Here is a 16,066-nt window from a genome sequence, read left to right on the forward strand (position 1 = left end):
GACAGCTATGTAAACTTAGCCTTCCACTTCCATCCAGCACTAAATACTGGATCTTGACTGCTAAAGAAATGATTATAAATCTTTAGAAAAGTTGTTTTCTCTTTGCTCACCTTATGATGACCAACTTCTTCCTGGTAAGAACCTTGCTATTTGTACGGTACATGTCTGTGAATCGCAGTGATCATGATAAGGTTGATATGGCTGTGACATCTGTCCACTGATTGTCAGGGTTGGTTTGGCTGATCTGGTTGGGTGGGTGTCTCCTTCCTCCATCATTGAGCCATGTGCATCCCTCCCAAAGCTGTGAGCTCAGTGGAAGAGGACAATCATGTCAAGATCATGATGAAGAACAGGCTCATTTTCATTATTCTTAATCTATAAAGATACAGAAAAAAGACCAAATACAAAATTCAAAAGAAAACAGAGACAACACAGATTAAGAAAAAAGAAAAAGTCTGTGTTGAAAGAAATGTATATGAAACATAAAACTCAAAACTAAATCTTAAACAACAAATTAAACATTGACCAATATGGGATGAAGAGATATCTGTTTAACCTTATAGGAGGTTAAAGAGTTATTAAATTTGTTTATACTGATGTAGGTTGGAAATATTTCTTTTCTTTTTCTTTATTACATTCTTTCTTTTCTTTTTCTTCATTCTTTTTCTTTTTTCCTGCACTTTTTATTCTTTCCTTCCATTTTCATTTCTTTAAGTTTAGTTTGTATTGGTTTTTACTACTGTAATTAAAATTCTTAATAAAATTATATTTAAAAAAACATTGACCAAGTAGAGTAATATAGATTGGACTTCAATTACACTACAAGGCCAGTTCATATGTCTGAAACAGATGAAAATGTGTCTTTATCCAGGGTTTTACATCAGGTGTACTAGAACCTTTTTGCAGAAGTAAAACAATATTTTTATCTGCAGCTCATGTATGGTAAATCCAAACTTTTTCATACTTAGCCTCCAAATGTTCAGACTATAATTTAATATGTTTTTAACACTTATTTCTATTTCCAACACAAAGAAGATTATTTACCTGGAACTGCAGTTCTTCATCTGGTCATTTATGAATTCAAACAACCTTCCATCCTAGTGTACTTGGTCTCAAGTGATCTCTGTGTTGGCTCTGTTGGTCTTCAGAATCTAATAGATTCAGCAGATGGTACATCTGACTTCATTGTAAACATAATATGAACATTCCAAAGGCAGCCTGCATAGCTGCATAAACCATGTATAAAATATATGTTGCCTAAATTTGGTGGCAAAATAGATGGTGTGCAATTTTTTTCTGATACTTTTTAGAAAATAAAATTAATGGAGCAGAAAGCATTGATGTTCACGGAAAATTGATTACATCAAAATGATAACATGCTTGCATGTTATAATGTAGATCTTACCCACAATGTACTTGCAGCCCAGTGTCTGACTTAAAAGTGTAAGTCATGGGTTTTGTGTCATGAGGTGTATTTGTAATGGTATGTGGGAAAGTCCTTGGGAGATGGGGCGAAGAGATGCTGCCTAGGGAGTGGTCAGATAAGAGAGAGCATAACCTGCAACTGCATAATGGGTGGGGCAAGAGGCTCAGAAGAGACCTTCCCTAATTTTTCGGGCTGTAAAGCAGACAGTGGGAGAATTGTACTTTCAGACTTGCAAGTTTATGTTAATGTAGCTTTACAATAAAGTAGAAGTAGCTTATCTGGTCATGTTTCCTGTCTGGTCTACCTGGTAAGGCTGACAATATTTCATAACCTGTCCTCTTGCCTCCTTCACACAGATGCCCTTACCAGAAAGCAAATCACTTTATCCTCAAACAGTCCTATTTATGATTTTTTTTTCAGCCAATTCTGGCCTGGTTTCAGCGCGGTTAAGTATAGGTATGGAAGTGAGACAACTTACTTGGAATCCCTTAAAACCCCATTTTGAGGGGATTTAAGGATGAGAATAGGAGTAATTTGCCTCCCAAATGCACCCTCTCTCCCATTTCTCTTTAAAATTCAAATCCACATACAAGTATACAAATCAGCTCTGCCCCTTTTGGTAACATCATCATAATACTTGAGTTTATGCAGCTTTTTGAAAGGTTGGGAGGCTGGAAATTGTAAAGGTTGGGAATTGTAAAGCTTACAATTTTTTATTCATGTTATTTCTTTGTACTATATTTGAATTTTTATGAGCTTTTAAAGCCATTATTTTAGATATTTTTATTGCTTCAATCTGTCCTTTCAATTTTGGTGACAGCCAAATGGTGTTAATAAAATAGATGTCAATTATATACAGCCCACAGAGGAAATCAGAATTGTCAGTTTATCCAAGATGTTTAATTGTCCACCTACAAGATCCTTACTTTATATTCTAGCTTATTTTATAAATGTTTCTAATATTTTTATTACCCTTTCACTGTAGATAATGGTTATGTCAGATGGAACATCAGCTGCTTCAGGGCAAAGTCTTCATCTCCCTAATCTTCCCACTAATTCCCTGTCTTTTTCTGAAGTGAAGAAGAAATCATCTCATGGGCCAAAGGTAAGGCATGGCCATGGTTAGAAATTGGAATGTTTTGAGCAGCTGCTTTGAATGTTACCTGATAAATGAGCCAAGAAGTAATTAGTTAAATGCTTCAACCTTTTAAGTAAATAATTCAGAGATAGATTTATAATCTGAATATCTAGGATAAGTTACATATATTTGCTTCTAAAATGTTTGTAACTACATATATGTATTAAAGCACCCATTTATTTTGCAGATTCAAATTTAAATGTACTTGATACGATTACCCACTTTTTGTCCTGACTGCTGAATTCTAGAGTTGACAGCCTACTGGGAAGCCAATTTTTAGAAATTAATTAGGGATATAACCCAATTCTAAGTTTTGTCAGCAAATCCCATGTTATAGTAGGACTAGACTCTCCTCATCCTTTGCACTCATCAGTCCCCAAATCTAGCCTGGATTTGTCACATGTTTTGGTTGCAAGAAAGAAGAATGCAAAGAAAATTCCCCTAGTGCAAGTGGAAATGATCCTTAAGTTGCCATGGTTCAGTGTTAGGCCATGACCTAATACGTATTGACCAAGGGATATTTAAACGTTCAAAACTGTGTGCTGGTGAATTAAACTGACTTACTATGTATTCAACAGTCTTTTCCAGTTAAGAGTTTATATTGACACATGTAAAGCCCACAGAATCTTTGAGTATTCAAGCAAATATAACAACATCCTCCCACAATTTCAAATGATTTTAATTTAATTTTTGAACTCAGTTCAAAAATTCAAAATAATGAATAAAATGCAGTTTAAATGAAGCCCAAATACGTTAGTTGTGCAGATTTGGTGTCTTGGGAAAATGGGGAGCAGGATTTGCTTGAGAAACATGTGTGGCAGGGAGATAGAAGATTTGCAAACTAATGTGCAGTAGTGAAATGAGTCTTAAAGACTGTTGGAGAGAGGGTGCTCTTAGATAAACTGTGAATGCTGTTAAGCAGTCTTTCACCGAAAAAAAGAAACACAAAATCCAGTGTGAAAGTATGGGATGGCACCAGTTTGGAGAGAAAATCCTTTCCAGAAATAGAAGAGAATCTTCCCTCAGTTTATAATCTCAGCTCCTTCAGGCAAAGCTACAAAAGCCTAGGCCTTTGGAATAAGGGGTGGCTAAGGCTGCATGTGGGAAAAGCACCAACGTGTTGTCTCCAAGGATCTTTTCTGACTGGAACCATCACAGCATCTGTGAAAGCAGTGGTTTGCAGCTTCTCTCTCTTGGCTTACAGTCTCTCTCTAGCTTTCCCTGGAAAGGTTGGGGAAAAAGAACAGAGCTTTGGAGCTCTGGGGCATTCCTTTCTGCTTAACTAAGAAGGTAAAAAGGTAAATAGTCCCTTCAGTAATTGCCAGAGTAGATGTTGTAGTTATAGATTAGAACAAAAGAAATGAAGGCTGGAGTAGCCTTTGATTGGCTTTAGCACACCAAAACAGAAAGACATCCTGGAAGGATGATGACATTGCTGCAGAAGCTGAAAAAGAAATATTATTATTTGAAAAGTACTGACTTTATCTTGATTGAACCATTTAGAGGTGAAGTCTGCTCTTAATTAGATTAGCACATGATCAAGAATATTGATAAAGCTCATAGCCAGGTAGAGGTAATGCTTGTCACACCCAAATATTCAGAAAGATACACAGATTACATTAAGGTCTTGGTTCATTATTTTGTTTTCCAGAAAGGACATTTTATCATTTCTTAAGAAATAACAACTACACAAGCCCACATTTCTTGGCTTCTAGGATTCAGTGATCATCTTTTAACTGCCTTATTCCAGATTAAGGATGGGGGGAATATTATTTTTTAAAATCCAAATCTTGTTTTTAATTCCAATATTTTGGACATGAACATAGTTGTTTTAAAAGCATTTCCACATTTTGTTAATTCACGGAAGATCTGCTTAGAAAGAGGGCTTATGTTCACATTTATTTATAAGAATTTTATATTTATTTTCAGTTCTAACAATACTTCTAGTTATTTGTTGCCTTTTATCTTCGCTTTCCTTAGGTGGCATACCCAGTAATTCCCACACTCCCATTTTATTGCAAGAATAATCTTGTGAAGAGGATTGCATTAAGAAATAGTGACTGGTTCAATATTTATTAAGCCATATTGTAGCTTGCTTGGGTTTTCACTGGCTTAACACGGTATGTGAATCTAACCAGAGTCTTGGCCAAAGTCACTCAGTTTGCTCAGATTGAAAAAGAATAGGTTTTTTTTTTTAATTATGAGAGAATGTATATAAAACATAAAAATGAAATGGCTATGCTTGGAGCACCTGGGAGCAGTATCAGAAGCAGCCATGACACAGCTGCTTTAATGATTCAGAAAGAGGTACTATATGTATGCTCCACAGAACATCCCTTTTGAAGATTTTTCATAGCCATAATAAGTGTGTGTGTGTGTGTGTGTCTGTCTGTCTTCTTAAAACAAGAAAAACAAAACACTAAAAGCCAAGTGAAATAAAACTGTTCTAAGAGAATTCTGCAACTGAGGTGCTGTCACAGATAAAAATCAAGGAAGTCCTGTCTTGCATTCCTGTTGACTTAACTTCTAGGTTTATATGGGAGAAGGTGTCCTATGTATTTATATCAATCTTTCTGGTGTATCCATGCTTGATGAATACAAAGGGGAAAGGAGGGAAGAAGTATATTTGTGTGCACAAGGATATTTTAATTGGATTTACAATTTTGAACATTTTCTTAAATTGCTAAGTTTAATGGGAAGATTACAGTGCAATGGAAGACAATTCATGGTCAGCAGACAAAAGATTGTCAAGTTGTTATCATTAATCATTGTATTATTGTTTAATATATGCTAAATTCTGAATTTTAATTATGTTTCAGATTCTGAATGTTGAAATAGGAGATAAGAACCATATCATGCCATTTAATAATAGTCTTATGGTTACCTTGAGGTGATGATAGAAATAGCTTTCAAATATCAAAGAAAGGCATATTAGTGGAATATGTTGTGCTTGACATCAGCAGAGGCAGCAACTGAAGGGTTGTTGGGGAGGGAAGGTAAAGCACAGGGAAGATCAGAAGTGGGTGGGCAAGTAAGATAGGCCACACTGGGAGCTGCAGTGGGGACAAGAGGGACAAGATGCACCAGCCTCACTCTACTCACCTCACAGGAATTGTTGAACTATGGCCAACCAAAATGGTTTGGCAGACCTTTCCAGTATGTGATCATTTGTTCTGGACTTGGAACATAATGTAATTTTCTTTTCATACGCAAACATAATTTTTGTCCTGCACAGTTGGTTCAGGCTACGTTTTTCTCCTCATGTTTTTATTACATTTTTTGAACCATCCATAAGATTTCAAAAAACAGTTATCATGGAAGGAAGTATATTTTTATAAGCATTAATTCTAGTTTCTAAACTAGTTCATTAAGTAACATTTATTAAGCCTGCTAAATGATACCTAATGCAATACTGTGTATGCAGCTTGGTATTATAAGTGTAAATTACGCATAATTGAAGCTAACAGGGAGTTTCTTGACTTACTGAAATGTTTTATACAATTTGTTTTCTTACTCTACCCACACTTCTATTCTTCAGGGTTTGTCTTTTCATTTAAGTGTAATGTGTCTTTCTACCATAAGATACACTTCAGCTATTGAACTTTAAAAATAAGGTTGTAGTAAAAAGATAAGCGGAAGTGTCAAATTGAGGGTGGGACATTCTGCAACTTTAGGTGGAAGCAAGTTCTAGGTGAAGCTCAATTGTAAGTGAACATAGTTAAGATTTAAACATTTAATTTCAAACTACTTGAAGCTATATATTGATTGGATTCACACAAGCAAAAATAGGATTAGCCTAACGAGTTGACTGGCTTTCTATGATGTTCTGAGCCATAAATCATAGCTATGTTAAGCCAAACTATCTTATCTCTAGATATATATTTCATTTTATTTATTTTTTTCTCTCAAATATTTGTTGCTAATTCTGTAGGAATTGTCTTTTTCATGCTGAAGTTTGTAATTTCAGCATTAGAAAATTCCACTTCTTAGTTTCATGAATCCACAACATAGAAACTACCAAGCTGTATATGTTTTTATTGGTCTTCCAGGATGAATCTATGAATATGGCTTATGTGATTAAATTCAGTTTTGTTAACTTTGGCCTTCCCAGTTTGGGTATTATAGGAGTAGAAGTTTCAACATCTGAAGAGCTTCAGGTTGGGAAAAGTTGTTCTTCATAGATAGGCAGGAACTCTCCAAGGTCCTGTATACATTTTTAAAAATGTTTTAATTATAGATTCTCTGAATTAAAGCTTAGGCTTGCTACCCACAAATATAGCCTGGTTCACATATTATCAGGACCATATGTTTTGTGACCTTTTCAGTGATTCCATCCTGCTTACTCTAATTTTAACAAGTTGTGAATTCTGTTTTACTGCAGCATGGTTAATAATCTTACAATATAATAGTGTTTCATATAGCAGTTCGAAAACATGCAAATGTGAGTAGATTAATAGGTACCACTTCGGTGGGCAGGTAACGGCGTTCTGTTTAGTCATGCCAGCCACATGACCACGGAAGTGTCTACGGACAAACGCCGGCTCTTTGGCTTTGAAACGGAAATGAGCACCGCCCCCTAGAGTCGGACACGACTGGACTTAATGTCAAGGGAAACCTTTACCTTTACCTAACAGTGAATATTCCTATCAAAATTTTAAATGTTTTTTCTCAGAATAGAAAATGACTACCCTCGTAGTACTTAATCATCTAGTACCCAGTAGATGCTTTGATCTGTAAAGAATTTTAGAACTCTTTAATGTCGTGTAGAACATCTATAGAATCTCACTAGAATGTCTTTTATTACCTCTTCACAAAGTGTGTAAATCATTACTCTATTACATCTTTAGTTTATTGAAATTTTATTTGTTGTGCTTTAAGCAAAGAAATACAGTCCAGTAGACGCTATTTTGGTACACAACTATTGCAAGCCCTATTAATGTAGGTAAAGTTTGCAGACCAGCAACTTGTAGTAGATGTATCTCAAACACAGAAGACTAGAGCAAAGGGTTAACTTTGTAATTTCCATTGTTGCAGGAGCTGAGCAAGAGTGTAAGCACTAGTAGCAGCAGCAGTAGTAGTAACAGTTTTTCAAAGCCCCATAAATTAACAAAAGAGCACAAGGAAAAATCTTCAAAAGACTCAAAAGAACATAAAAGTGCCTTCAAAGAACCTTCCAGGGAACACAACAAATCTTCCAAAGAATCCTCTAAAAAACCCAAAGAAAATAAACCACTAAAGGATGAAAAAATTGTTCCTAAGATGGCCTTCAAGGAGCCCAAACCTATGTCAAAGGAGCCAAAATCAGAAAACAACATACTTGCCATAACCGGTGGACAGCAACAAGAAAAGAAGGCTGCCTCCAAAAGGCCTCCTGGCCTGGATTCTGAGGATATTGCAGCCAAAAAGAAGAAAAAAAGTGGATCTGAGGCTTTATTTAAAAGTTTTTCTAACGCTCCTCCGCTGATACTTACTTGCTCCAGTGTGGACAAAAAACAGACAAAGGATAAATCTCAGTTTAAAATGGGGAAGGTTAAAATGGAACATGAGCCGCTGGAGAAAAAGAAAAATACGTTACCACCATTTGATGATATTGTGGACCCTAATGATTCTGATATGGAGGAGAACGTGTCTTCAAAATCAGAAGTAAGTGTTTATTGTTATGTTGTTGTCTGGTTACAGGTTTTGCTTAAAACGTCTTGGATCTTATCCATGAATGCGTGTACGTGTATATAGAATGGATTTCATTTGTATTGTTAGGTAAAATCCATAGTTCCATTTTATAGATAATTTTGCTGGTTGGTTTATTCTAGGGAATTGCATCAGTTGGTTGCTCCTTCTTAATCAAATAGGAATACATGGAATACAGGCTTTTTTTTCAGTGTGATAGTCTTTTGTTGCCAGGAAATAAATAAAATAAATAATAAATAAATAAAGGAAATAAATGTTTATGCTTTTTGGGTATGACTGTAGCTTAACTCTACAGACTGGATGAATGTAAACTCTGTGGAAGAAACAATACTTTGAAACTGGGTTTTGAACAGAAAAGTGCTATGCCAAGTTAATATAGGATTTAAAAATATAGTTTCCTCTTCACCTGGATGCCTTGCTTGCACCTTTATGTTCCAGATTATGATGAATTTTAATGTTACTTTAAGGCTGATGAATCAAGATATATTCATCACTTGCTATTTCACTTTAATAACTAATTTGAACTGTCTCCACTGTATAATGTTTTATATTGACTTCCACATTTTTGAAAATCTGCCTATATTCTTGGTTATAATCCCATTCATAACCTTGATGAGGATTAGTGAGTGATGGAAGCACTTTTATGAACAGGATAAGTTCATACATTACTTAAAAACATGGAAATTTAGAAATGGGAAATTTTTCAATTGGTAACATTTCTGTCTCTGGAATATAGGAACTGGATCCTTGAAAGCTGAACATGTAGGAAAAAAATAGAATGTCTATTTTTAATTGCCTCTTTGCTATTTCAAAATCTAACAAAGGGTTGTATTAAAGAGACCTCAGGGTTGAAGTACATGAGCCATGTTGTTTGTTAAAGTAAAGAGATTAAATAAATTGAATAGGGTGAGTTATTGATATATGGACTGAATCATCCACTGCAGATCAAGCATAGACATCTTTGCAAGTGCTGGGCAAGCACTTCTGATGATGTCAACGTGCTTGTGTACCTGATAGTTATCCAAGAACTGAAAGACAGGAATCATGATAGTGAACATTACAGTGTGCTTTCTGAATTTAGAGTGCTTTCCAAACTCTTGTTTAAAAAATCAGTGAGCATGATGTTCTGCCTATGTTGCATGTAGAGATAATTTCAGACTTGTGAGTATACAAGTTTATAAATACAAAGATAAAAGAGTAATACAAACTAAAGAAAGATAAAAAGTGAGGAAAAGGGCAAAGAGAGAGAGGGGGGAAAAAAGAGAAATATAAAAGTGACTTCCCCCTCCCTCCAGGTAAGTATAAACAACTCCCATGACTTAAAACCTTATCTAATATTTCAGTAATAAAAAAGATCTCTTCTTCCCATAACTCATCTCTTGCCAATAAACAAATTATAAAAATTCATTCAGTTCTATTTAGCAGAAGTCCATTAAGATGTACCAGAAATAATAACATATATATTTTAACCTTAATGAAATAAATCCATGTTGTGTTCCAACATATCACTTTCTCTAAGAAATAAAGCAAAAGAAATCTCTCCCCTATTATAAACAAATCTTTAAAGTATTGTCATTTAGTCCTGGTCATAAAAAAATTCTCTTTGTCTCCTCTCAGGAACAGCTTCGGTAGTTTCACAGGTCCCTTTTGTAAGTCCAAAATGAAAAAAAACTATGCAAGTAAATCTTCTGATTTTTTATTTGTATGTCCCTTTAGTTATTAAAATATCAGCCAGTTTCATTTGTAAATCTGTTGTGGCATCTTTTTCCATGTAACTCTTATAGTCTTATCGTTTTAAAATCCATTTTAAAGTCCATATCTTCTTCCATATCACTCTTGTAGTCTGGCATTTTTTTAAAATCCATTTTCAAATCCACCTTCAAATCAGCCTCAGTCTCTATTTTAACCTGTAAAGTCTGTTCCTCTTCTGTGACCTCTGTTATATCCATTTCTGTAGTGGCAGACAATCTTGAAAGTGATTTCTGAGTTCATTGTTCCCAGACAGCTTTAATTTCTTCTACTGTCACATAATATTACTCCGTTGTATTAATAGGTCTCTCCTCCTTTAATTGTAATCTTTAGTTCTCTCTGGTTCCCTCTAGGCAATCTTCAAAGTCCCCTCTTACCATATGGTTATTCTCCAATCAGCAACACTTTCCCATGGGAGGATTTCTTACAGTTAATTTTAAAATCTTCATATATACTTTTATAAAATTTTAAACAACCCACAGGAAATATTGTTTCAAGTCCATCTAGCCCCTTAACTTTCCAAAATCAACATTCTAGACACTCTTTTCCAAAAATTAAAAATTTTCTATTTAATCTTTAAACGACCATAAAACTTCTTTCACCCAGAACAGAAGGAAGCTCTCCCAGTGTGATGGAACTTGCCCTTCAGAAGGTTCTTAACATCCAAACGGTTGATAATAAGTAGTTTCCTAAGGTAGTTAAGAGAGGAAGTGGGCAAACCCAGTGCCCATTTGAAGGTGCCGAACCTCAGCTTAGGCAAGATGATATTCCCTTGGCTCCCAGAGCTCTCAAACCCAGTGGAAAAATAGGCAGATTTCTCAAAAGTGTAATACTGGAACTTGATTTTAGCTGGGAGATAACAGGAGTTGCCTTTGGCTGTCAGAAGTATTTAAGCACTGACAGTTGTTTGAGGCTTGCTGGAATGGGATGCCTGCTTAATATGAATTATATATACAGTAATGTGCACAAAACGTCTGACTGGAACTTTAATCTCGAATTTAAAGTATATTGTTGCTTTGACTGAAAACTCATAATTAAATATATATAGCTTCAGGAAAGATCCTGTGTTCAGATAATTGGTTTCATCTGGACTTATGTGTTGTGAGCAGTTTGATGCAATTTTTTTGTACAAAGTTGGCTCTTTCAGAAAAGCAGGAGAATATCATTGCTTTTGCTCTACAAGCTCATTTATGGTATTTCATGTTACTGTTTACAGAACTGGAGCTAAACAATGCAGTGTATTTAGTTCCTAATTTGCCAACTTCTCTTCAGTAGTATAAAGCATTCAAAAGAGGTGTTGTACAGTGCTCAGGAACAAGAACCACTCTGCGAACAAGAACCACTTCATATGCACATAGAGACAGCCAAGAATATCTTCTGAAGCTGCATCATAACCTTAGCAAAAGACATAGCTGCTTTAATGATTCAAAGAGGTGCTTTGTTCATCCTCCTTCACATTGTGAAACACCTTTTTTTAATGTTTTGCATGTCCCTAATCTTTAGCCCACAGTGACCATCATCTGTCTTTGGTGTTCTTTATAGCAGCCTTGAGAGAAATAAATTTAAAAAGAGATGAGACAAGGAAGGATAAAGTAACATCTGCACCTGTCTCTGTGTTAAATCCTGCTTTATTGGAAAGGGGAAAAAATACACAATGCTATATCTTCATACTGATGGTTTATTAAACATAGTTTCATGTCAGGCTGCATTGTTATGGGCTTGTATTTGCTGTGCAGATATGATGTACAAAAAAATACTTTAGCGTACTGATGTACATGAATCAGCAAATAAGAAAACCCTGGTCATGTTCTGTATGTATTTTTATTTGCTACAGCTATTAATTTTGCTGTAGTTCATTCAGCTCTTTTAGCATATTTTAGCATACTATGAACAATTCAAGTAATTAGTGTAATTGTGTTTATAATCATATTTACATGGGAAAAAATCCCAATGAGTTCAGTGAGTTTATTCACAGGTAAGTGGTACAGGTGAGTCTGTTTCACTAGTGAATACAGTATGTAGATGAAATTGGATACACCCACAAAATGCTTGAAGACCTATAGAATATAGGTTTTACATTATTACCTTAACATTTTGTGTTTTTAGAGGCTTTAATCATGCCTGGACTTTTCCTTAAAATTCTTTTCTGCTTCACTCCCCAATCAATATAATTTATTAAGTAAAATATTTTGTGGAAAAAGAAGTTATACTTCCAGCAGTTTAATAAATTATCTGTAATAACAGATTTTAAACAGAGGAAGTAAATTAAAATATTCCCAGGATATATGGAAGTCAATAAAGGAATAGCCACAATTGTTAGGAATGAAGATTTTTGTCTGTCTCTCTCTCTCTCTCTCTCTTTCACACACACACACACACACACATTCAATATTAACTTCCATTTTCATTTCATCACTTAACCCTACCTGTTTTGTACATATTTTAAAATGTTTGGCTCAAGCAACAGGTAGCTCCTTAAAGAGACATAATCATTAGTCTTTTTCTTGATTTTTCCTGATTTAAAATGTTTCTGTGTTGCTTCTCACTAAAAAGAATCTCAAAGCAGTTTACAATTTAAAATTATAATTAAAAACAATAGATTAAAACTATTAATTTAAATAATTTAGTTTAGTTTAAATAAATAATATTTAAATACATTAAATATTTTATAAACTTACAGTATAAAAATGCAAAATAAAATAAAACTAAACAGTGATGGAAGTTTCTTGTACAGAAGTGATATTTCATATTATCTTTAAGGTGGATCTTTGTTTTTCTTCATGTGGACAAAAAGTGGAAAACATAGAAAAAATGTGGTTAATACTCCTTTATTTTTATACTATTGCTCTAGCTGTGCTACAGTTTACCAAAATGATCTTTCTATATTCCATGCAATGGAACACTTCCTGCTCTTTTTTCTAAATCTCTGGGTCATCTGCTTTAGAAGAGAAATAAATTGTTTATAAGAACATACAAGTTGTTGAAGGCAAAATGATTTACATTTCTCTGTTAAAATTACTTTAAAATACCACAGGAGGTAAAAGTGGTATAAAATTTCAACTATACATTAAATTCCTTTTTAGATCTAGAATACTCAATTTTTTTTAAAAAGGTATGTGAGTAGGACTAGTTACTTCCCTCATTTCTCTTTAGAGATGTGGATCGTTGATCGTGCAGTTGAATGATGGGCCTAAAATAGCCACAAGCATCAGTGATTCCTTGGTTACAGGAATAGTGACTGACTTTTGAGTACAGCTCATGGAATATGCAATTATTATCCTATTTGACAGTGTCAACAGGCTTGTTTTTAATTTGTGGAAATTAATTTTCTTCTACACTTTATAATATATAATTATTCTAGAATACCTTCAGTACTTTTAAAATTTGTGGTATGTAAATGTTTGTTTTCAATGTTTAGGTGCATTTGGCAGTACAGTACTGTTAGTGCTGTAATAAGATTTTATTCACATGTGTTAATGCCCCAAAAATACTAACAAGCAAGTTTTACCACTTTGATCTAAACTGTGATTATTGCTGCATTAGTTTTTTAAAATCTCTCTATTTTTAAAACATTAAACATTTAAAGATCCACTACCATGTGAATACCAAGAACTTTGGCTAATGTTGAAGTGCCAGTTTCAATTTATATGAGCTAGCAAAGTACTCCAGAACTTTTGTATATTCAGCCAGTTCTAAATCCCATCCTGTAATTTTTGGCTCTCGTCAAACAAGTATTAGGCAACAAGAAAAGGAAGGGGAAGGAAAGCTTACCAAATTTATTACTATTGAGGCAATGGGAGAATAATTCAAACCACTTCAAATTCTAAACATATCTGCTTTTATCTTGAGTTCCTTAAAAACTGCTTCGTCAAAAACTTCAATTGCAGGATGTTTGATTTCATGAAAATTTGCCTACTGTTTTCCTATACTGCACTATGTAGCAGTGTGATAAGAGAACACTTGGCCTTGTTTTCGTTGCCTGTGTATCATGATGTACAACCATGTCGGCCTCATAATATTTACATAAGTTGCAAACTGGAAGGTAGAAAAATTGAAATCTTAGATCTCATTATGGATTATTTCATGTTGCAGCTGCTTTTAGTAGAATAACTGTGGTTGAGAAGATAACATTATTTGTTTTGTAGATTTCCTATTAACATATCTAGTTGAACAGAGAAATTCAAAGTTAAAATGTCATAGCAATTATACTGTAAGTGTCTTAACTATATGCATAAAATAAATATATTTTTTTAAAAAATTAAGTGCTTAACTATCAGGTAAATAAGGAAGTTGCCTCCATCTTGAAGACTTGATCTTGTGGGCTGTTGCCACTGGAAAAAGCAGGAGGTGATTTTGTCTGATTTATTTCTCTCTGCAATCCTTATTTGTCCCCAGGGAAGATTGAATATTCTCTGAAACAGCATAGGAAGTGGTAACGGGGGCTGTAGAAGCAAGGGAAATTGAGGGATAACATCTCTTCCCCACATCCTTCGCACCAGCCAAACATTTCTGGGTAGAATTGTGCTTAGGTTGTTTCTGCTGTACTAGTGAGGAGCAAAATAAATTGGAAACAGATAAAATTGGGCCTAAGCTCACATATACTGCTGTAAATAATAATGTGTTTTGTTTGGTTTTGTTTACTTTTTTATTTTACATTTGTAACCAATCCAAAGACTCTGGAGTGAATAAATCACGTGGTGGGTTTATTCAATAAAACATAGTTGAACCATGATTTAGTGAGATCTGTGAATTCAGCCACCTGTTTTTAAATTAGAGTTAGGGAAACAATTATGAAGAAGCTTGTTGTTGTTGTTTATTCATTTAGTCGTTTCCGACTCTTCGTGACTTCATGGACCAGCCCACACCAGAGCTTCCTGTCGGTCGTCAACACCCCAGCTCCCCCAGGGACGAGTCCATCACCTCTAGAATATCATCCATCCACCTTGCCCTTGGCCGGCCCCTCTTCCTTTTGCCCTCACTCTCCCTAGCATCAGCATCTTCTCCAGGGTGTCCTGTCTTCTCATTATGTGGCCAAAGTATTTCAGTTTTGCCTTTAATATCATTCCCTCCAGTGAGCAGTCTGGCTTTATTTCCTGGAGGATGGACTGGTTTGATCTTCTTGCAGTCCAAGGCACTCTCAGAATTTTCCTCCAAGACCACAATTCCAAAGCATCTATCTTCCTTCTCTCAGCCTTCCTTATGGTCCAGCTCTCGCAGCCATATGTTACTACGGAGAACACCATTGCTTTAACTATGCGGACCTTTGTTGTCAGTGTGATGTCTCTGCTCTTAACTATTTTATCAAGATTTGTCATTGCTCTTCTCCCAAGGATTAAGCGTCTTCTGATTTCCTGACTGCAGTCAGCATCCGCAGTAATCTTCGCACCTAGAAATACAAAGTCTTTCACTGCTTCTACATTTTCTCCCTCTAATTTGCCAGTTATCAATCAAGCTGGTTGCCATAATCTTGGTTTTTTTGAGGTTTAGCTGCAAGCCAGCTTTTGCACTTTCTTCTTTCACCTTCACAATTCCTCTTCGCTTTCAGCCATCAAAGTGGTATCATCTGCATATCTGAGATTGTTAATGTTTCTTCCAGCGATTTTAACTCCAGCCTTGGATTCCTCAAGCCCAGCATGTCGCATGATGTGTTCTGCGTACAAGTTGAATAGGTAGGGTGAGAGGATACAGCCCTGCCGTACTCCTTTCCCAATCTCAAACCAGTCCGTTGTTCCATGGTCTGTTCTTACTGTTGCTACTTGGTCATTATACATATTCTTCAGGAGGCAGACAAGATGACTTGGTATCCCCATACCGCTAAGAACTTGCCACAATTTGTTATGGTCCACACAATCAAAGGCTTTAGAATAGTCAATCAAACAGAAATAGATGTTTTTCTGAAACTCCCTGGCTTTTTCCATTATCCATCGGATATTGGCAATTTGGTCCCTAGTTCCTCTGCCTTTTCTAAACCCAGCTTGTACATCTGGCAATTCTCGCTCCATGAATTGCTGAAGTCTACCTTGCAGGATCTTGAGCATTACCTTACTGGCATGTGAAATGAGTGC

General features: G+C 35.2%; 1 protein-coding gene across 1 annotated transcript in view; it reads left to right on the plus strand.

Moving 5' to 3' along the window:
• The window catches only part of MLLT3 (MLLT3 super elongation complex subunit), a 133,197-nt gene that overhangs the window by 81,516 nt on the left and 35,615 nt on the right, over positions 1–16,066 (plus strand). Inside the window, exons 5-6 of the mRNA XM_063295018.1 lie at positions 2,412–2,531; positions 7,599–8,207. Of these exons, the coding sequence (XP_063151088.1) occupies positions 2,412–2,531; positions 7,599–8,207 (729 nt within the window). The remainder of the gene's footprint in view (positions 1–2,411; positions 2,532–7,598; positions 8,208–16,066) is intronic.

Source organism: Candoia aspera, chromosome 2, assembly GCF_035149785.1.
Source record: "Candoia aspera isolate rCanAsp1 chromosome 2, rCanAsp1.hap2, whole genome shotgun sequence".
Classification (NCBI taxonomy): Eukaryota; Metazoa; Chordata; class Lepidosauria; order Squamata; family Boidae; genus Candoia; species Candoia aspera.